This window comes from Lactuca sativa, chromosome 7, assembly GCF_002870075.4.
Source record: "Lactuca sativa cultivar Salinas chromosome 7, Lsat_Salinas_v11, whole genome shotgun sequence".
NCBI classification, from domain to species: Eukaryota; Viridiplantae; Streptophyta; class Magnoliopsida; order Asterales; family Asteraceae; genus Lactuca; species Lactuca sativa.
The window spans coordinates 68,091,412-68,115,507 of NC_056629.2; the positions used below are offsets into that span (position 1 = coordinate 68,091,412).

At 33.2% G+C, this 24,096-nt stretch overlaps 2 protein-coding genes across 11 annotated transcripts in view; one reads left to right on the forward strand and one right to left on the reverse strand.

The window, feature by feature from the left end:
- Positions 1–3,561, forward strand: LOC111900847 (peptidyl-prolyl cis-trans isomerase CYP71-like). Its single transcript, XM_052765715.1, has 12 exons — positions 1–36; positions 122–246; positions 401–470; positions 545–572; positions 702–790; positions 887–1,063; positions 1,169–1,386; positions 1,518–1,650; positions 3,059–3,127; positions 3,211–3,268; positions 3,376–3,431; positions 3,532–3,561. The coding sequence occupies exons 1-12, from the start codon at positions 1–3 to the stop codon at positions 3,559–3,561; spliced, it is 1,089 nt and encodes a 362-aa protein (XP_052621675.1).
- The window catches only part of LOC111879789 (disease resistance protein RUN1), a 27,963-nt gene continuing 5,450 nt past the window's right edge, over positions 1,584–24,096 (reverse strand). The window contains exons 4-16 of one of the 10 annotated variants that reach the window (XR_008224943.1): positions 23,789–24,013; positions 22,980–23,678; positions 22,283–22,871; positions 22,094–22,191; positions 21,763–21,882; positions 21,568–21,663; positions 15,966–16,042; positions 15,735–15,867; positions 14,848–14,951; positions 14,627–14,771; positions 14,390–14,530; positions 1,993–2,099; positions 1,584–1,600 (exon numbers count right to left, since the gene is read on the reverse strand). Coding sequence is in view for 8 of the 10 variants with exons in the window: in XM_023876219.3 (XP_023731987.1) it covers positions 14,390–14,530; positions 14,627–14,771; positions 14,848–14,951; positions 15,735–15,867; positions 15,966–16,042; positions 21,568–21,663; positions 21,763–21,882; positions 22,094–22,191; positions 22,283–22,871; positions 22,980–23,678; positions 23,789–24,013 (2,427 nt within the window). In the remaining 2 variants the exon portion in view is untranslated. Of the gene's footprint in view, positions 1,601–1,992; positions 2,100–8,665; positions 8,878–9,546; positions 9,618–14,389; positions 14,531–14,626; positions 14,772–14,847; positions 14,952–15,038; positions 15,482–15,734; positions 15,868–15,965; positions 16,043–21,567; positions 21,664–21,762; positions 21,883–22,093; positions 22,192–22,282; positions 22,872–22,979; positions 23,679–23,788; positions 24,014–24,096 lie in introns of those variants that run through there. The other 9 variants (XR_002846240.3, XM_023876220.3, XM_023876219.3 and 6 more) reach the window with 9 other exon arrangements.

A 24,096-nucleotide genomic window follows, 5' to 3' on the forward strand; every position in this document is an offset into this window, starting at 1 on the left:
ATGGTCGAACAAGCTGCAAAGCCACTTGCAAGGCCTGTAAGAGTAAGGCCCTGTTTTGTTTCTTGTCATTAAGTGATGTCTGGATAAATAATATTATAAGATGTTGTTATTATTTTTTAAGGTTTGGGTTTTAGACTCTACACCTGGAAAGGTACATGCAGGTAGAGACGGAGATGATCATCCTGCTGAATTGATCATTTCTCTAAGAGCATTGCCTAACCAGGTGTGTTTTGTGTTGCATAAAGAGTAACGACTTTTTTTTGGTTATTTTATAAATATCTAACTATATATTGTCCCATGATCTCACGTATTCACTTTCATATGCAATCTTGATGTATCTCATATACATGATTCTTGTTAAACTTTTACAATCTTAATTTTTCTATTATCTTTTTTCAAGGAAGGTCACATCAAAAATGGAGGTCATTAGTGGTCTTGTGCGTGAGGGGTTTTTGAATGATGTGGCTCAGGTAAATCTTTTTTTTATAAGACAAATAAAAAATCTATTTTCATTTTCATTTACTATTTTTCTTTCTCATTGTAGAGGGACCTGGGCTCACAGTTGGTGGCCAGTATATTTGAACTCGTTTGCAATCCTTTTCTGCTTTCCGCCAGTGGGGTGATTCTGAACAGGTATCTAACATTCAATATCAACATATTTTAATTAAAAAAACTTAATTTTTTTGATGATGAAATTAAAGAATTTGCAATCACATCACCAAATCGAAGAATACGTATATTTTGGTATAGAACTGGTAAACTAAGACGTGTCTATGATGAATCACTTGAGGTAAGTAAATTTACTCTTTTGCCCTTAGTTTCATGACATTTAAACGTATATATCATTAACTATTCTGAAGATTTAACCTAACTTTGGTTTGTTTAGAATGCTCAAGATCTTCAAAGAAGCGATGTTCCTTTGTATCGATTAGAAGCTATTGATTTTGGGAGAAGAATGGCAGTTGAAAGAGAAATTGAAAAAACAGAAAATGTCCCACAGCCAAATGCACTATTTGATGAAAGCTCTAATTTCATTATTTATCCAACTCTCCTTGGTATTAAAGTAAGAAATTTTACCTTGTGCCATTTTGTTTTTCTCAAATTCTAAGGTGTATGCAGTAATCCGAAGATTTTATTTTCTAATGTTTTATTCATAAATTGGTGATAGATTGTAAATCTGCACACAAACAAAGTTTCCAGAATATTAGGGAAGGTGGAAAATAATGACAGGTTTTTAAGAATTGCTTTGTATCAAGGTGATCAAAGCAGTAAAAAAGTGCGAAAAATTCCTGCTGCTGCTGTAAATGTGAATGAAAGCAAAGATCCCATGACAGATCCTACTTTGTTATGCTGTGCTTTTAAGAAACACAGAATCTATTTGTTCAGGTATATATATATATATATATATATATATATATATATATATATATATATATATATATATATATATATATTATTTTGTGTAAAAGTAAAATCATATATTTATGATTGTTCATATGTTATAAAAATAAAAATAGCCGAAGAGAACCAGAGGAACCTGATGATGCAACCAAGGGTAGGGATGTCTTTAAGGAAAAGCCTCCTCCTGATGAACTTATGGCTGCATCAGATATTGGAAAGTCTGTTACAACATCTCTTCCAGAAAATGTGGTAAGTAGCCTACTTTTTGCTTTTAAAATGATTTATTTGATTTTAATAAATAATAATTAATATCCTTGATGATATATATATATATATATATATATATATATATATATATATATATTTACCAGATTATGCACACAACATTTCACATATTATTTTTTTTGTTTTTTGTATGCCAAGATTCAATTTTTAATATTTTTTTATACCTTGGCAAGATTTATTGACTTTCCAACTCTGTTACAACATAAGGAGTGTTGCCTTTCTAGACTGAATAGACCATCTAAACGAGACTAAATGACCATTAAAAATGCTAAAAATGAAAAAAAAAAATACGACTTATAAACTAACCTTTGGAACATGGATGAAAACCATCCTTTCTTCTTTGAATCTACTTTCTTATTTGTCTCTGCTTCATCATCATCTGTGCATCATTCCTCTGATTTTTGTTTATTCAACTACATTTATAAAGATCTTGTCATATTTTTTTATGTTTTTTTTTACTTTTCAGCTCTAGTGGAAGCTCTGTCTGCATTAGTTCTTGTTGTTCTGTTTTTTGGTTCAAAAATTTGGAACTGCAAGAGCGAGCTTTTTGTTCTCACCTATTATGGGTGCATGGACATTGACTACTCCTTTTATTGGAATTTACAACATCATATATCATTACCCTTCTATTTTCAAGGCAATATCTCCACATTATATCTATCAATTCTTCTCAAGGAATGGCCATGAGGGATGGTTGTTGCTTAATGGTATGGTCCTTTGCATAACAGGTAAGAGCTTTCTTCCTTTTTTTTTTTTTTTTTTTTTCTTTTTTTAATTTTTTTCTGTTAAATTTCTGGATGGATAAATGATATCTGTCTCTTGAAAGTAATGAATGAACATATAGACTGGTTATTTATTGAATAAATGACCATTTTACCCTTCTACCTAGAAGTGATGCTGAATAGAGGTTAAGTGTTTTTGAATTGAAGTTTTAAATGATAAAAATTACTATTTTTTTTGTTGACAAAACTACAAAATTGGTTTTGGTCCCTGAATGATTTGAAATGACTGTTTTGCCCTTTTAATTTATTTTTTTATGTTTTTTCATATTTGTTTTAATATTTTATTAATTAAAAGTAAAAGGGAAAAATAGTCATTTCAACTTTCTTAGGACCAAAACCATAGGAATTTCTTTATTTTAGAACAAATCAATAAGAGTATGTTACTATTTTTTGCATTTAACTCTCTAAATAAATGATTATTTATTTTTTAGATAGTGTTTTACCTCCTCAAGTTTTGATCATTAATTTGATTGCTAAGTGTGCTCATAAGGGCACAGAAGTTAGCTTATAGTTCTCTTTCTGCTTTTCTACTCTTTTAATCCCAATCTGCCCTAACTATTTCTCTACGCCTGTTCATACTACTTCTTAAGGTATGGGCAATTGCAGATTCTAGACGACAAGGCTTTCTTGGCTTCAAAGAGTTTATTACTACAATGCAGGTAGTTTTTTAGCTCTATCTTCTTTCTCTTCTATCCACCATTTCTGTATACATGACCCTTTTCGGTGTGTGTGGTGATTGTAGTTGATTTCTATGGCACAAGTAGGACACACATTAAGTAGCAACCTCTTAAATTTTGATGGTAAGCTGTGTAACCACATCATCTTTTCTTTACACTTTTAACATGTAAATATGTAATATTTTAACCTTTGATTACCTTTCTTATGTTCATGTTATCTTACAATGCAGTTGATTATGAAAATTTGAAACCACCTGTTATGGATAGTCTGGATGTCTTACTAGCTGTATGTATACCTTTCTCTCACCTTAGCTATATGCATGCCACTATGAGCCTAAAAACTAAATATATTTCTTGAAAGTTAACATGTTTGTTAATGTATGCAGAAGAAAAAGCGTCCAAAAAGTGATCCTTAAACTAACGGTAGTCCTGCAGTTGAAATAGAAAACTCAGATCCTGATGTTATGGGGCCTCAAAAGGTTTATAACATTTATTGTGTTCATTATTTAAAGACATCATTTAAGCTTCATTTATATAAAGAATTAAAGATACATTTGATTATAATCAAGATTAAGGGAGACTTGTAATCATGTTTGGCATTCCTTTCCAATAAGAAACAGAGTTGTATGATTATTTGTTAGTTTTATAGGAATGTATAACACATGTTAGCAATGTATTATTTTTGTTTAACATTTGAATGATTCTTTGTATGACATTATAATTTGTGCAATTTATTTTATATTATGCAATGGATTGTATTTTTTGTATATGGTATTTTATTTCTATTATAAAAATTAAATGAAAATTTAATTTAAAAATTAATAAATATATAAATTTTTTTTTAAACATTTAAATTTACGATACGCAAAAATGTATGTCATCTTCATTTATGACATGGCCTTTCTTGACAGGGGCTTTCTTGATACGCATTGCGTGTCATTAACACGCGCGTCGTAAGGTTACGACACGCGAATGCGTGTCGTCTTCCTTTATGACAGGGCCTTCCTTGATACGCATTGCGTGTCGTAACCGCGCGTCGTAAATGCGCGTCGTAAATGCGCGTCGTCTATAGACGACGCGCAAAAGCGTGTCGTCTCTCTTTATGACAGGGTCTTCCTTGACACGCATTTGCGCGTCGTCCGAGCGTTTTACGACGCGCAATGAGCATCGTAAAAGGCCTTTTTTCTTGTAGTGATTTAGGTTGCTCTCCGTTTTTTTGTTTGATTTTAACAAAAATTGAAGAAGAAGAAGAAGAAGAGAAGAACAATGAATTTCTTTTTTTCTTTTCTGTTTTGGATTGAAATCGATGGCTGAGTCTCATTAATTGTTAATGATTACTAGAGATCCGATGATCAAGAGGTAAGTGTTGAGTTGTAATCATTAATGATTATAAGACTTGATGTAGGTTTTGGATACTAAAGAAGATAAAAGAACTAGCAGGACTACTCAAAGATATGGTTTTCAATCTCACCAATTTCTACTAACAGTACAAGTAAGATCATATCTATTTAAAAAAATTTCACACTTCATAGATAATGGTCGTTGATTAAAGGTTGAAACTGATGAATTAATCTAGTGATTTTTGTCTTAGGTCCATTGAGAAGAAATAAGGAATCAAAAAACCAATTGGAAACAAATTTTCAAGAAAAGGGAGCTTGATGTTTCATATATGTATTCTTTTATGCTGATAGAAAAACAACTAACTTATGTATTGTAATTTCATTTTTGATTAGAAGTATATTTCGTTTGTGATTGAAATGCATTCAATATTGATTATTTATATCTTGGCTAAATAAATGAGAATGAACATATATTCGTGTTAATCTTTTTCTTTTAGATGTTGAAATGTTATATTCATTTGTGATTAAAACAATATCAATTTGTGATATTTGTGAATAACAGTGCATATTCATTTGTGATTGTGAATAGAAGTGTATTAAAATGGGATGAAGTTGTATTAGTTTTTTAAAAAAATCATCATAAATAAAAGTGGCTTCATTTGTGATTTGAGTTGTATTGATTTCCTTTATTTTTTTAAAAAAAAGAAAAGATCATAAATTATTTTTTTTAGATAAATATAAAATATATATATATATATATATATATATATATATATATATATATATATTCCATTAACTAAAAAGAACTATTAATTTTTGTAGGTAATTAAAATTATTATCCCTAGATTTTAGGAAATCATTAATTAATATTTATATGTTACAATTTAATATAAATATAAAATTACTAATATATCCTTATAAAATGATTGGTTCAGAACTGTTCTCGTAATCTCAACATTTTAGATGTTCTTATTTGATCATCTCCATATATATATATATATATATATATATATATATATATATATATATATATATATATATATATATATATATATATATATATATATATATATATATATATATATATATATATATGAAATTCTATACATTTGAGAAGTTTGAATTTATAAGAAAAAATATAAAAATATTAAATTATTAAAATTAAAGTGTTTTTTCTCTTTTAAATTTAAACAAATAATTTAGGTTAATAAACAAAGAAAATAATAATGCTTTAATTTATAAAATTAGAAATTAGAAGGGAAGTCAATTAATGAAATTAACATGCATTTATTATTATATTTATTGCAATTGTTACATTAAATATTTTGTGGAATTTAATAAAATGGAAAAAAAACCACAAAAATGACATGTGGAAAAATTTTAATTGAAAATAACGATAAAAAAGACATTTGGTTAAATCGATGACAATGTGACATATGCTAAAAAGATTTTTATTTATTAGAGTGTGTGTGTGTGCATATATATATATATATATATATATATATATATATATATATATATATATATATAGAGAGAGAGAGAGAGAGAGAGAGAGAGAGCTAGGTTCAAATGTTTTTAGCAACTATTATGTGCATGTATGCACCAATAAGAAATTAGCAAATAATTAAATAAATAAATAATTAAATCAAAAATGGTATTTCGGGTTTTTTGCATTTTTAATTAATGGGGTCATTTAATAAAATCCCTGCAATTAAGGAAACAATTTGCTCCAACCAGAACTTCGAAAAATTAACAGTGTAATTTTTATGTACAGAGCAATGGTCTCGATTTGGTAATTACCACAAAATTTTGATTATGAGCGTATCTGACAGCAATTCTATCGGAATGGAAGATCAAGATTTAATTATGTCATAATGGAATCTCGATTTTATGGCATGGAATCTGAAATTACTTGTTAGTATTTGAAGGTATACACTTTTTTTTTTTGTAAATTTAGTCACATTCATGTATTTGTTAATTACATATGTTGTATGTTTCATCAAATGGAGTATAAAGATATGAGCATCTGATTTTGCCCGCCAAATGTTTATTAAAATGTTTGAATAAGATATTTCAGCCAATTTTTTTGTAATCTTTGAACTATCATATCTCTCTCTCATACTAGTTTGGAATGATCTGAAATTTTTTTCTGCATATTCTCCTTTGTGTTAGCTACAAGTTAGGTTCCAATGTCATTTTAATTGGATTAATATTGGCTGAGTTGTAGTCCTTCGAACATGGGATGTTACAATTGTATTCTATGTATTCTATCAGAATATATTCTACCATAATAAAATCGATGTATTCTGCCAGAATGTATGATATGTATTCTGTCATATTCTATGTACTATACTAGAATATATTAATTGATAGTTAGTTGCAAGTAGCATGTTTTTAACAATTATTAGTTTTTGTTGTATTTGTGATAGGAATGGCTGGAAGAAGGCGTTGAAGACCTAATAGGAATAACTTGAAGAATGAATAAAGTTTGATCATACTCACAATTTAAGAATGTTGTTATTTTTTAAGAATTTTAATCATTTTTGTTGATATTCTTTTAGAATATGTATAATTATATTAAAATATATAAGGATTTTAGTCTGTAAGAATACGTATGAATTTGTATTTAAGTTCGAATGTATAAGATTATATTAGAATGTTTGTTATTTTTCAATATCTGATTCAAGAATTTTGTTTTTCTTTAATAATATTCTATTAGAATAAAATTCTAAAAGAGCATCATTCTAACAAAAAATATTCTGACAGAATAAAATCAGTTATGTTTACAAATTACATTAGAATTAAAATTGAATTAATTAAAAGATTCAGATTTTTTTAAATTAGGAGAATTAATCATCCCTAAAAATCCGAAAATTTTCTTTTATAAATGTAGTTAATTGTCCAAAATACCCTTTTGCTAAAAATTGTATGATTATATGGTACATGTTACCCCATTGTAATATCATACACTCTCAAATCATGTCCATTGATTAATTTCATCCGGTGGTCCAGATCTATGCATTCTGGCACACAATACTTAGTAAAAACAAAATAACCTAAGCCTATATATATATATATATATATATATATATATATATATATATATATATATAGAGAGAGAGAGAGAGAGAGAGATGTTCCATTGAGATTCTAAACAAAATAGAGATTACACGGCGCCACCCATTCCTTTTTCCCCCAACACCACAACCGTCACCGTCACCTCCACCACCACCACCTTCACAAACAATAGACCCCACCACTTCTACCTTCGTCACATCTACCACCGCCACATTACCCATCACCATCTCTCTCCACCAACCACCATAATCATATATGATTAATCACTTCATGAACATGTATATATCGATAATCATTTATGGTTAGAAATATATTTATAAACATGTATAAGCATATATGATTATACCTCTTCTCCATATAATCATTTATGAGATTAGGCATATCTCATTGCATCGGTATGCTGGAAACTTGAAGATCTCTAATTATTTTAGAATCTAAAAGAAATCTCTCTCTCTCTCTCTCTCTCTCTCTATATATATATATATATATATATATATATATATGTGTGTGTGTGTGTGTGTGTGTGTGTGTGTGTGTTCAAATATAAATGACATCTATTGTGTCAATGTGTAAATGAATCATGGCCATTAGATTAATGAAAAACAAAAGAATTCTTGTAAGAATATTGTTAGTTTAAGACAAGTGATCCTTAGGCAATCCGAATTACCAAGATTCCAAGATGGTTGTAGATCCGAAGTAGTGAAGGCTGAAGTTATCCAAGTTGTTAGAGATTTCGAGATGAAGTGAGGACTGAGTGATCCGAGATTAGTACTATTTTGTCATTTTGTATTTTGTCTTATTGAATGTCACACATGTAAGAAACAAGGCCAACCACAACGATATGTCAGGTGGTTGATCTGTACTTAACTTTTAGTACAAGTGTTTCCTTTCTGTGATTGGTCCTAGGATAGTGTACATATGACCATCACCCCATGTAATTCCCAAACCTTGTTCACTCATTGATCTTTCAATCAAGAATCATTCAGTCATATCATATCATTCTCTTTTGTGACATCCCTAATTTTACGGTCAATTAAAAACTTTTTTTGTGCTTATTTAAAACATAATATTCTTTTATTATTGCAGAATTTGTCTCAAAACATTATTAATGTGAAATGATATCAATATCAAAAGTATTTCTGAAGAAACGTATTTCATTCATGTTTAGAAGCTTTGGATGTAATAACTAATACAAAAATATAAGCATAAACTAAATCTTTACATATATTACATAAATTTATTCAGTAGCCATAAAACTCGTTAAGTCTCTCAACATATTCAAATATTGCTTTCCTTGTACCTTCATATTGCTACCTGTGATACAAAGAAACTGAGTGGGTCAGACTTGAGAGCTTTGTGAGCACGTAGAGGGTTTTCAAACCACAATATTATTATTAGTATATTTTTTAAATATATATTTCATAACAAACAATTAACCATATTACTCATTTCCTTTATTCCCACTATTTGATCTTAAATGATGATCTTAAGGGACCTATCCTAAAGGATCTCTATTCTGTCTCGGGGATTCCTTAGCAATACTTGTTAATAAGCAACCATGAGGGGGATAGAGTATTCATATGAACAAAAAATCCATACTTTCGGATAGCATAGTCCATTAACATTTACAAATTGCGAGTCTGCTAGCGTTCCATTGAACTGTCTAGAAGAGTCTGTGGTCGCCATCAATACTCTACTAGATGATTGCTCTCAATAGTATAGTAGTACAAAGTTGGGCATAGTCTCTCACCATTATTTTATCTATGGCTTGGTCTCACACCATTGTTTTATTTATTTCTCAACCCTTTTCTACCCAGTGTTTTATAAATACGATAAAATACATATACGATTTAATCAAGTGAATCATGCCACATTGTTTCATCTAATATGGAACGTCCTAATCGCATATAATAGGGACACATTGCATTTAATTGTCTAGATATTTCATATCTATGTGTAACATGAAAGTAACTATGCACTAACTTGTTAAAAGTAGATGACTTGTGATTTGGATTGAGCTTCGCCTAACACCATAACTTTTCCTTTGATATGACCTAGGTACGAATACCAATAAGTATTAGCCTTATATTCGTTGTGAATAATGATAGTTTAGATTTCTCAACAATCCTAATATCTACATCAAGATCTATCAAGGAATAACCAGGTAAGCTCATATCAGAGGTAGGGTCCATTTGATATACAAAGTATAAATTTTAGAAATCTCATTTTAAAAACCTCACTAAATCTTAGCCTAAACATCACCACGCTAGTAAATCAATCACTATTATGACATGGAATCAATGATAAATATTATTTATAGATTCATAATAACAACTACGAATATAAATATAAGTTACACTTGAAATAAAAATAAGTGCAGCTTAACTTACAGAGTTTCCTGATAGAAAGTCCGGAAAATTCATAGGCATAACTTCGACCCGAAAACTTCTATTTATTGGGCTCTCTGATGCCCCACTTTGCCAAATACTAAAATCTAAAGGAAAAATGAGGGGTGGTTGCCTATTTACAGCGGATTTTGACCAAGTGTGCCACACCGTCCAGCTACATCGCTCATTTTTGTCTTGTGACATGTGTCAAAAAATGGTAGGTCACACCCCACCTTCTAGAAACAGTACGCGGCGCGCCCTGCCTATGTGTGCACAGTTTTTTTATTACTTCCTAAAAATCGTATTCTCTCAAACGAGCACTGTTTTCAACGTTCTATATATCCATGCATAGCTATCAATAAATACTACAATTTTCATTTAGACTCTGTTGGCTTACTCTCAATTTATTTTTAATTTTATATTTTTAAAGTGCTTAGACTGCTAAAACCAGTATAAAAATCATAACTCTTTCATATGAATTTTGTTCTCAGATGTCTTTATATCAACGGAACTATATTCATGAGATCTTCAACTCTCGTTTAGATTGTTTTGTCTAACAATCAACCAATTTAAATTTCGGTTTCCGTGTTGACATAATTGCGTTGAAACTTTGAAAAAATCATAACTTCCTCATATGAAGTCAGATTTGGGTGTTCTCTATATGCATGTTCTTGCTTTTAATATTAGTATGACTGTCGGTTAGGTTGCTTAGGCAAATAAGAAACCTATCTCTGATTCGATATTAATGACATATATAGGTTTGTCGGTTTGGTCGTGAAACTTCGAAGAAGCATAACTTCTGCATGTGAAATCGGATTTAAGCGCTCCTTATATCCACAAGATAGCCATTACGACTACTACATTGTTAGCTAAGATGATCTATTATATATTAAAAATCTAGCCTAAATCTGCATGCGTTACATTTATCTTCCTCATTAGGATGATAACGTCCTGGAATCATCAGCAAAATAGTGATGGATAATGATCCCATGATTGACTTTTCCATCCTAAGAAATAAACGTAACTCCTATGTCTTTCCCAATGAGTATCAAACTCTTAGACTTCTTTGTTCCTAGCAATGCTCAAATTTCCTGAATTCACTCTTCATTCTCTGTTAGACCTTCAGTCCTAACCTTCGAGTTACAAACTCGATCTTCATTGGAGACTCCTAGCATTTGGACCGAGAAACCGGCTGGAACCGGTACCGAAACCGGCATCGAAACCAGAACCGGATAGAATCGATCTGGCCGAGACCGGGACAATATTTTTGTGGATTTTTGGAACCGGGATCCGGTAGGAACCAAAATCGGTGGAACCGGCAAAAACCGGTAGAACTGGCAAAAACCAGAACCATATGTTGTTATTTCTCGAGGACCGGTTCCAATATTGAAGACACAACAAGAACCGGTAGGATTGGGAATCGGGAGAACTGGAACCGGTAGAACCGGCGGTCCGGTTCAGCTCTTAATTTCGGCAGACATCGGTTCCCAGGCCGGTTCCAGCCGGGTCAGTTCCTTTGCTCATCCCTAGAGACTCTCGCTCCTTCTCAAACAGACTCAACCCAAGATAAGGTCTTTATTTTGGCTACCATAACAGATCGAATGGTCATTCTCTAATGACCTTACATCGCATGATGCAATGGCTAGACTCAGGTCATTATGAGTCAATCATTAGCACGAAAGACACATTCCTTCATTTTCTAATGTGATACAAACACATCATAGTTGATAGCATTTCTAGCTACTGATTACTAATACTTAATGAAGGTTGCAATCTATCCATTGATCGCCTTGATTATCTTCTCCTTCAGTCTTTCGACTAAAGTCAGTTACTACATTGAACATGGTTCTCGAACCGAGTAACTTATTTCGTATATATATGTTAATTGGAATCGATTCGTTACTGGGTTCGGAATAACATTCAATTTCTTAGTCATCACTGAAACGAAAGTAATGATGGAGATTGGCTTGTTCATAAAGGGAACCCGCTTCAATCAATATCATTCGGTTTCTACACTAACACTTATCCTGATTTTACGGATCTTTTCAAGCAATTAATAAAGGGAACCCGCTTCAATCAATATCACTCGACGAAAGACCTTACTCTTTTCAAGCCATAGTACTTGACAAATCATCGAACAAGCTAAACTAACACGTGATTCAAATACCTACATAAATGATAATGCTTGAACATGGTATGCTCCTTATCTGAAATAACCACTCTTTTTAGAAATAAACCGAATCTACTTCAAGCAATATAATCACTCAATATAATGACTCGAAAAAAAACATTACTGTTTGCTTGAATCTGTTTTGACGTAAGGATGACCCATTGAACTTAATGTATACAACTTTCTTCCTCCGGGTTCATCCTGGGAAGCACTATTGTGTATACCTGTGCCATTGAGCCATATACTGGGCCAGTTGTATTCTAGCTGCAAGTACTACTATTCTTTTACCTCTTTCTTTACAAATTCAGACATTGACTTGTAGAGCAAACCATCTCCAGTGCTCTGGTACTTAAGTTTTTCCTTTTCAAATCCAACTTCGGCCCTTGATCTGTATGTCAAGCCATATCTCCAAAGATATGGTTGTTTGAAGCTGCAGTAGCTAACAGTAAGCTTTTTTTTTTTTTTTCTTGAACGTTTGTATCAAGATCTATGATGGTGAGGTTTTGTGATTCCTTTTTTCTTTCATTGGCATATTGAGACGAATCTTGCAAAACATTAATGGGGAATTTAATTTGCTCAATGTTTTTGAAAGTAATGGAATATGAAGGAGTCATAATTAATCTATCAAGCACTTGTTGGCGGGGAATTGTAAGTATGACATCCATCTAACATGGATTTAGAAGGATTCAAACATAATTGGCAACCAAACCGACATGGAATCGGATATGTAATTCCAATTCCGCAGGACAAAAACCAAAGTCAATACTTATTTAGCATATGCTATTTCCTATGATGACAATTGTTATGATAACATAATTGCGATCTTGCATTTCATATAAAAGAATAATATTATTCTTTGTTTTGTGGCCTTTCCCCATTTTTATGGCACTGGGAGCTTTGTTAATGTTATTCTTTGTGATGTGGGACAAAAGTTGAATAAAAAGAAAGTTAGTGTTGTTGAGTTATGGAGAATAAAGTTGAGAAGGTGGAAATTGCGAGCATATGAATTGTACATTAGTTTTTTTTTAATTTAGAGCATCTTCAATGAGATTTTTTAACAAGGTCAATAAAATAGAATCAACCCCATAAAGTGTTTTTTTTTTATCATTGGACACGGTGTCAAAAAAAAAAAAAAAAAAAAAAAAAAAAAAAAAAAAAAAAAAAAAAAAAAAAAAACTAACCGAACCAAATAAGGATTGCATTTTTTGTTTTTTGAATAATTCAGTTGAATTATCTGAATTATTAGTTTCAATTTTGGTTCACTTTTCAATAATTCGGGTTATCCAGTTAAACCATTATCTTAATACATTTACATTTTATTTCTATACGTTAATTTAGTTTAAGACCCAAGTGTATATTTTATTTTGGCTTTCACCTTTTGAACGTGTCACTTAAATGAATCTAACAATGAAAAGGGGTTGATGTGATGGTTCTTGAAAGCATCAAAAATGAGAAACAGAAATAGATTCATGAGCACGTAAAAAGGCAAACCATATGCAGTTTACCCAACAGCCGTACCGGATAAACTGAAACTGAATAACCCAAAACTGTTAAACCTTATTCGGTTCGGTTATCTTCATTAAATCGTAAAAAGAAAAAAGATTAAACCGACCAACTAACCTAAATGGAGAGGATTGCTTTGTTGGTCAATACTATCAAACACTTATATTTTACTAATGATTTTTTTGACTTTTGAGTTTTGTATATTTAATCCTCCTCAATGAATAAAATTTCATTTTGTTCCCCTTAATTATATTTAACCATCAAATCTTTATTATTTTTACCAGTTAACTTGATTCATTTTAATCTCTAATATTATTTTTGGCTGGCAAATTTCTTTCATTTAGGACTTCTTATTCTAATTTCGCATATTATAGTATATTTGTTTTTATTAAAGGCTACTCTTCTGTTAAACTTCTTTTAAAACATATGGCATGTTAAGAGGAACAAATGGGATTAGGGGGCTTTATAAAACATTTCACAAAGATGAGGATACCTTTGTTAATTTGGATTATATATATATATATATATATATATATATATATATATATATATATATATATAATTATAAAAAATAAATAAATAAATAAAAACACCTTTTGAGAATGGTCAACCGTCAATGATTGGAGAAGGTTTATGATAGTAAGTTTTTATTAAACAAAGTTAGTGGAAATCTAGCAAAAACAAAAGCAATTGAAGAGGTAGATGATTATGGATGCTCTTATAACAAGAATGCTAACAGTTGAAAGAGAACGAGAAGATGGTTTACCTATTCAAATGGAGGTTGTTTTTCCAATTTCTGTTCAAAAGCCTTGTAATCCCACTCTATACCACACTCCCGTGCAATCTCTTGCATCATTTGAAGCTTTATATCTTTAGTGGGAGGGTCTGCCTTCAATTTCTTTACAAACTAAGAACATGATTGTATCCCGTTTAGTTTTTACTTGATTAAAAGCTACTGAAAGAATGTTTATTATAGATTTTGACAAGGCAGATTTAGAAGCACCTCTTTGTTGACATAAGGTTCAAGATGATTTCCATATTTGTCAGCAAATAAACTTCTTAGTTTGCGCATTTCTGGCAGATCAGGAAAGCTTGTTGCAGAAAACATCAAAGTGGAGATAGCTTCATGGCATTCCTCAGGGCATTCCCTACAGGCGATTGAGAATTAATTTAAATTAAAATATCAAATGAAACTTTAAAGGTCTAAAAAATTAAATCTTTTACCTTTGTTTAGCCATGGCTGGGAGATAATTTAAAATGAGCAAGCATGATTGTTCTATGAATTCATAACATGATGACAGATTCTGTTCAACATATAACTGTCCAACCTGTTACCATCAAATGAAAAGCAATAGAGTGTTTTGAGATTATATAGAGAAAAGAACAATCGTAAAAGAAATTCAATCCCATCTCCATAAAGCATCAATGATCAATCTATCCAACTTCGAAGCTTGAATGTTTACAATTATTATTAAAATAAAAGTCTTTTGAGATTATATATAGGGAAGAAAAAAATCTTTACAGAATTTAATCTTATATCTACCTGGCATCAATGATCAATTTATCTATCTAACATGGAGCTTAGTCATTAACCTGCCTGATCTAGCGGCAAATTCAATTTTATATTTTAAATTCACATTTCGATTTTTATCACACCAAAGTGGCATTCATCATTTGTATGAAATGAAACTAGTCCCACAAAATTCACCTTTTGGGCCCACAGATATCTATACATAGTAGACATAATACAGATGAATCATAATTGTTAGAAATAGCAAAACTACAATGACGCAATCAAGCCTTCAAGAATCGGCCGGCTTGTTAGGGATACCAAACTGTTCTTATCCAATCAGGCCTCCTATAAAACACAAGTTACGTAAATATAAAACTTCCAAATCGAACAGCCAAACATTCTTCTGGTTTGAATTCAATCAATCTATTCAAGTTCAACCAAAAGTCAAACCATGTATAACACATGAAGAGAGAGTCCAATGGTGCTGATTTGTATAAAACTTGAATTAGGTCTAATTCATCGTTGTTTTTGAACCAAAAAAAAAAAAGACAACACAAGAAGACCATGAAAAGAATAAGAAAGTTAAAGAAATAATTACCCTTTTGTAGGCATTGGAATCAAGCCCGTTCTTAAAAAGGTCAGCAACATCGCTCCTCAAATACTTCTGGGTTGCATTCCTGTTTGTCATTATCAAATCAAGTCGTGTCTCCATCATCTTGATCTGTGACTTGCTGATATCGCAAAGAAACAATAGTACCCGAAAAACTTTATACCAAAAAAATATGTTCACATAAAAAACACCATTAAACTCCATGAGATAATTTCTTACCATTTGGTGTAAAACTTGCTTCTAAATAATCCATCAAACATACCACCTCTTGATTTGTCTGCTTCCATTACTTGATCCTGAAAATAAAACCAAATGCAAGAAATAAGGACAAAATCAAAGTCGTCAAAAAATGATTTAAATGCTAAACATTGAAGAAAAAGGAAAATTAAATATCTAGTTAGGAAGATTCTACGATTAGGCCTGTCCCAAGGGCCATCATGTGGGGGTAATTTGCAGAGCACAGTGCGTTTTTTGGGAGTGTCAGGTTTTGAACTCTGGACCTCCTATGTGGAATTCCATGACTCAACGATTACGCTATCATCACATAGACTAAATCTAGGGGTGTTCAAAACCAGATATCCGAAAATTCGGATATCCAAAAATTCGGATATCCGAAAATTCTGATAGTTGATTTTTGATATCCGAATCCGTATCCGAAATTTCGGATACGGATTCGGATATTAAACCGGATATCCGAATTTCATTAGTTTTAAATAAATATCCACATCTGAACATCCGATCCGTAAAATCACCGCAACTCTTAAAATTAATAATAGCAACTATGTTAAATCTTGCGACATAGATGGGTATCGATAGCAACAAATAAATATATGTAGCATTTACTTAATAGTTTTTTATTATAAGCCAACGAACCAGGATTATAACAAACAAATATATAACGATTGTAAATGGAAAGGTTTGCAATAAAAGTTTGGAAAGAATGGTCACGAAAAAGTTGAAAATGGTGGGGAACATTAGTCCGTTAAGCATGTCAATGTTTCTAAGTTCTCATTTTAAAATATTAAAAAATAAAGAAAAATTATTTTTTTCGGATATCGGATATCCGAAATATCCGAAACTTTATAAATTCACTATCCGTATCCGAATCTGAAAAATCGGATATCCGAAATTCGGATATCCGAAAATCCGGATATCTGAAATTTCGGATAATTTCGAATCGAATTTTCGGATTTTCGGATCGGATATTTCGGATGCGGATATTTTTGAACACCCCTAACTAAATCATGTATCGAAATAACATTGAATCATAAGCTTCTCTTCATAATCATGACTTGATATTATTGCTATTGTTTCTATATTTCTAATTCTTAGTCGACATATATGGAGCTGATTTCATTATATTTGTAATTTTTGTAATTATGTATTTGATGGTGTATATCCTTTCCTTAGTTATAGGAATCCTTTGTGTATTTATATTGGCCAATGTTTAATGAGATAAGCAGTCAATTCCAATATTCTTTATGGTGTCACAGTGCCTAACCTTTGCTGTCACTCCTTTACTCCTTCACACTCATCGTTTTCTCCTTTTTCTTCTCTCTTCATCTTCTCAATCGTCATGGGTACGCCTAAAGGTAATGTATCTGGCAGCAAGCCCAATTTCCGCCATGAGCAATATTAAGAATGCCATACCCCTCATTCTCAATCAAACCGATGACCACTATGCATCATGGGTTGTGTTCTTCAACATTCATGTGTGTACATACAACGTGAAAGATCACATCGACGAAACGTTACCAAAGTTGTCTGATATTGACAAGGACACATGGGATCGTCTTGATGCCCTTGTAAAACAATGGAAACGCCTCCAAGAAATATTCCTTGACAATCAAACTACCAGGTTTGTATACCTTGAGAAACAGTTTAACAATAATCGTCCCTCTGCCTTCTCCAACATGACTGACTACTGTGCACGCCTCAAAAACCTCGCCGATCAACTAGAGAATGTCGGAAACGCCGTGTCAGAAACAAAAATGGTTCTCCAACTCATCTCCGGCCTCACCAAAGGTGAGTATGACATCGTCGCCACTATTATTCAACAAACAGACCCCCTCCCTAGCCAAATCATCTCTCCTTCATGATGAAGCTAGACGCAACAAACCTGATCACTTTATTCCCCAAGACCTTGTTACACAACGGGCTCACCAAGATCCCAACGACATGTCCTCAGCATCCCAACACAACTCTGGCTACAATAGTCGTGGTCAATCCCGTGGAAACAATCGTGGCGGCGGCAGGTGGTCTCATGGCGGTAGAGCGCGCGGTCATGGCAATGGTCAATCTTCCTCTCAACAAGTTTCTTGGAAATGCCAAGGATGGTTTCCCCCTTACCCGTGGGCCACCCCGCCTTGCTCGTATCTAACAGCTACTTCACAACCCGACATCATGGGTCCGCGCCCCAACTTTAAGCTGTCGACACCCCATCACTAGTCGACCCAAACCGAGCCACAAGTCCATTTCACTATTGATCAGCAACAAGACCAAAGCAACCCGATGACACCTATTGAGCTTGTTGTTGCCTTTCAGACCATGCAGATGCAGCCCCTAGATAGCTCTTGGTACATGGACACAGGCTCAACATCCCATCTCACAAATGAAGCTTGTAGCCTCTCAAACCTTTCTTGTTTCAATAATAACAACTATACTCTTGTGGGTAATGGCACTCGGGTCCCCATTCTTGGTCATGGAAACGCAATCACATCCTAACTCAATCATCTTTTCAGATTAAACAACGTTTACCATGTACCTAAAATCATCAAAAACATTGTTTTGTTAAGAAATTTAATCATGATAACAATACATCTATTGAATTTGTCCCTTTTGGTTTTACTGTGAAGAACCTAATCACAAAGACTCGTATCACCCGATGTGATAGCCCCAGCGACCTTTACCCACTCACACCAACACCTTCCCGCAAGCATTCTCCTGCTGTCTTTATACCATGTCTCCCAACATATGGCACAACCGTCTTGGTCATCCCGCAATTTCAAATTTCAACTATTTTAGCCCTTGTCTTTCATTACCTAGTAGTAAAAACACTTTGCTTTCTTGTAATGCTTGTTCATTGGGAAAACATTGTCGGTTACCTTTTAATGATTCCATTTATGTCACTCATTTACCATTTGATATTATACATGCAGACACTTGGACATCACCCATAACCAGCAAACTTAAAAACAAATACTATCTTATTTTACTTGATGATTTTTCGCATTACACCCAGACATTCCCTCTCAAAAATAAGTCTGAAACATTTCTTCTTCTCTTTCACTTTCAAAAATACATTCAGACTCAGTTTTCAACCACCATTAAGTCATTCCAATGTGACAATGGCCGAGAATTCAATACTACATCATTCACTGAGTTTTTCACCGCCAATGACATACAACTTTGGTTTGCATGTCCGTATACTTCTTCCCAAAATGGTAAAGTGGAACGCATAATTCGGACCCTTAATAATATGATCCAGACTTCCCTCATCCATGCGTCTCTCCCTCTTTCGTTTTGGAACTATGCTCTTCACATCTCCACCTACCTTATCAATATTCTCCCATCTCGAGAAATTAGGAATAAAACACCGGCTGAAATCCTATACCTACGAAAAAGAACATACATACACTTATGAACCTTTAGTTGCCTATGCTACCCAAACGCCTCTTCCACCATACCACACAAACTAGCACCATATTCCCTTCCATGTGTGTTTCTCGGCTATTCCAATCTTACTAATTAACGAGTCAATTCATATGATTTTCTAGATGAATCCGACCCCTCCCCTTATATAACTCACCGTCACCTTTTCCAACATGACTCCACCTATAACCAAGGCTCCTCTTCGGAAACCCCATCTCTCCCTCGTCACATGTGCAAACATGGAAGATTATATGCCTGTAGCTACTCTAGTTGACACTAATTCTAAGCTTAGTCATTATAAGGTGAACCGGAGGCTGATCCCTCACTGTGTCAGAGTCTAGTTGGTACCCTTCAATACCTCACCTTCAGATGTCTAAACATCGCATATGCCGTACAACAAATTTGCTTGTTCATGCATGCTCCTAAGCTCCCTCACCTCAATGCATTAAAACGCATCATTCAGTATCTAAAGGGAACTCTGGATCATGGGTTGATGTAATATTCTTCACCTACAACACAATTAGTTTCTTATAGTAATGCCGACTGGGTGGTTGTACAGACACTAGACGTTTGACATATGAATATTGTGTTTTGCTTGGTAACAATCTCATCTCCTGGTCTGCCAAGTGACAGGCCACTCTTTCTCGTTCAAGTGTTGAAGCAAAATATCATGGTGTCGCAAATGTTGTGTCTGAAGCTTGTTGGTTGTGCAACCTGCTAATTGAGTTGCACACCCCATTACGGCAAGCTACAATCTTCTATTACGATAACGTCTCTACCGTATACTTGTCAGGAAATCCTGTCCAACATCAGCATACAAAAGACATTGAAATGGATGTTCACTTTGTTTGCGAAAAGGTTGCTAATGCTATTGGTCAAGTACGAGTCCTTCATGTCCCTTCCGCCTACAAATATGCTGACACCTTCACTAAAGGACTACCGCGACAACTGTTTCTAGACTTTCGAGACAGCTTGAGCATCCAGCCTCCTCCCGCTCAAACTGCAGAGCACTCTCAGTCGATATATATATGGAGCTGATTTCATTATATTTTTAATTATTGACATTATGTATTTGATAGTGTATATCCTTTCATTAGTTATAGGAATCCTTTGTGTATTTATATTGTCCGGTGTTTAATGAGAAAGGGCAAGGAATCAATCCCAATATTCTTGACTAATGTTGTAGGGGTGAGGTAAAAAAAAATAAAAGCAAACCGCGAGATCTTAATGTAAACTAATTCAGTACGAAGATTCCAATTCAATTCAGTCATCCTCGCTGATCTGATAAACAGACATTTGGTCTAGCTACTCCAGTTCTGGCCATTCAAGTTCAAAGAGTGGAAGAACTCTTATTCTTCGACTCTTGATTAGAAGTGCCAATTACTTTCTTTCTGTTTCCCAGACATGAAGCATCCTTCATAGAATCAGATAAAAGATTTAGGAAGTGCTGGATAGTTTCAAGGTATTCAGATGACTCGGTCTCAAAAAGAGATCTTTGCTAAAGGAATATGACCTCTACATTGCAGACCTCATCCAACTCCTGAATAAATCACAAGTTGAGCCATAACAAAATTCTGTTTGCAAGAAGGCATTGACAACGATAAAGTTAATGTGAAAACAATCTCTAAAATGAAAGTTCACTGATCTTCCGTCAATTTCTCTAAAAAAACAAATGTCCCTGGCTTGCCATATAATAAGGGAGATAGATGTAAGTCTGTAACTAATGAGAAAAACATGTAGATTAAAAAGTCTTTTTTTTATGTATAGGCATCTTATAATTGAAAGGAAAACTTGCAAAGTGAAATTTTCTCTGACTTTTTCCGTAAAAAGTATAACTGTCTGCTTTGTTTTTCTTTCCTTCCGTGTATACGAGGATCCATCACTTTAAAAGAACATTATTATTGTTTTTTTAAAAGATATTAGCTCGTAAATCTGATAGCTACAACGTTAATGTGTTGGATAGAATAACTATTTAGAAATTAAATACGAAATCCAGATTCAAAGTAAGTTCCAAGATTTTTTTGGCAACTGAATCGGAATCAGAATAAAAGAATTGAAGGCTTGAAGCTTTCTTATGGCATTTTTTTGTGACGTGAGGAAAAAGCCATACTTATAAGTGAGGAAAAATTAAACTCCTCAGTGTTATCTACCAATCATAATGTTAAATCACCTTTACTTGAGCTAAGCGAGAAGCAAGAAACTCATCAACAAATTTAGATGCAGATGCAGATGCAGTTGCAGCTGCAGCTCCAGGCACGTCCCCTGCCTGTTGGTTGTATATTTTTGTTTTGATAAAAGTGAGTTAATTTACAACACAAGGAAAATTTAAACTCTTTTGTTTTATCTAAGCATAATATTCAGTTACCTTTGTTGTTGCATCATTAAATTTAAATGTTGTGCCAGATTTCATTTTATTCACAAGCATGCTTGAAGTTTTATCCACAAAAGATGATTTTGACATCTCTGCGACCTTGTATATTTCCTCCTATTTGTATTTCATACACACCACAGCCAGATCAGCAAACCCCAGTTATTACACTAGTTAGAACCAGATTAGCATCAAATACCAAAAGTTAAACAAGATTATAATAGCTTGGTAAGTCTTTTCACTTATGTAAATTCATGTAGTAATTGGAAAAGAAAACTTAAAAGACATTTCACAACTAAAGAAGAAAGATATTAGAGAGCGAATTTACCGATTGAGGACCATGGATGATGCATTGAACAGTTTTCAACTCTGTAAATGATGGATTCAACTGCTTAGGTCGACCTGTCTTTCTCCATCCTCGTACCTCTGTAACAATGTGACATAAGATGAGCTTACTTTATTTTCAGCATAAATCTAAGTACAAATGCCCATAATTAGCCTGACAAAAGGGACATACCTATGTTGTCAACAGTATCACCAACTAAAATTCTAAACCAGTCAGGAGTTAGTCTACCAACCTCCATCAACTCATAAAAATCACGACAACAAAGATAGTATGCTCCTGTGCTTAGTTGGAATCTAGACAAATCTCCTCCAAGAATTTCTACCCATCCCTTGTTATTTTCCAAGGTTTCCTCAGCTGCTTCATCATCAGCATAAACAAGGTTCACGCCACATTCAGATACCTCCAATCCACTCATTACAACAATAGAGACACTTACTTTATCTCCAACATTCAATGTGTTTCCAATTGGCCAATAGCTGAACCATATACCAACTTTCCAAGAATCAGGTTTTCCAAAGACTTTGGGGTTGTACATCAAATCATCACCATTGGAAGTAGTGATTTTACAGAACCATGCAAAATCATCATCACCTGATATTGTATATCTTAGAGTTACATCAAGTCCTTTGAGCTTCCTATTCTTGGGACACACAGGCACGTCAAAGGACAAAGTTGATGATGCTGATACATACATAGGCTTCAGGTTTGGATCCTTTATGTCTGGCAGAGATGTGCTCATTATATCGAATTCATACAACATCTGTGCCACAAAACACTAGAATTCAGTCTCATATAATCATTTTTTAGGTGTTATGTCAATGTGCATGTGCTTGCTTATGCATGTGTTTAAGAGAGATACAAAACGTACATGGACACACTGAGTTCTGCCTTTGGTGAGCTCATCATCACCAACCAGGCAAACCTCCTGATTTTGATATTCTTTTAGCCACTTCATGTGTGCCAAATCATTCTCCTCAAGTTTGGTTAAAGGCACCAATCTAATAAAGCCTTCAATTTCAGACAAAGAAATACATCCTTCATAGCCAAACTCTTGCAATGTGAATCGGTGTTCTTGGAAAGTTATTATCTCCAATGACACACAGTAGTATACATACAATTCTGCAAGCGTACTTGGGAGATATACAAGCCATTTAAGTCTTGAGCAGAAACTCAAGTCAAGGACCCGAAGATGTTTTAGATGATCATAACAAGGTAGACACTCAAATAGACTATTGCCTAAATTCAAGTACTGCAAAGATATTTGAACACTGAAAGTCAGAGGAAAAGACTTGGTACACTCAAGATTGCAGTCTTTGAGGAATAATCGGTGTAATGAATGTGGGAAGGAAAACGTATGTTGTTCTGCAACTCCTACTAACAACTTTTTACACCCTGTCATGTTTAGTAGTGCAAGACTCGTCAGGTCTCCAATGGTTTCACAAACACGAACAAGACTGTGACAGTTCCAAAGAATCAAAGTCTCAAGCTGAGGAATCATTGACATGTTGCGGATTTCAAATAGATCATATGAGTCTTTAAGATTTAGAATCTGCAATGACTGAAGAACCTGTTGCAAAAGTAACATGATTTATGTAGCATTCAATGTCAACTTGACGAACATTAAAAACTGAGAATCTAGATGGATAAGCAACATAAAGAGGATATGGAATTCCCTACCATGGGCGGATCAAATACTTCCAATTTGCTGTAGCTCATATCTAAAGCCACCAAGTTTCCCATGAATAAGTCAGAGGGTATGGTTGTTAAAGGGAATCCAAGCCAGCAGAGCCATCGTAAATCTTCAGAAAAATTCTCGTAAGACCCGTTGAGATACACAAAATTTAAGTGGAGCAATTTTAGTTTATCCATCTCTTTAAGTGCATCTGTCTTGAGGTCTAGTGACTACAAAATTAGCGTAAAGAAGGATTGTAAGCTTACATCATATCCATAAATATATTTACCAAAGATTTTCTAAGTACTATGAT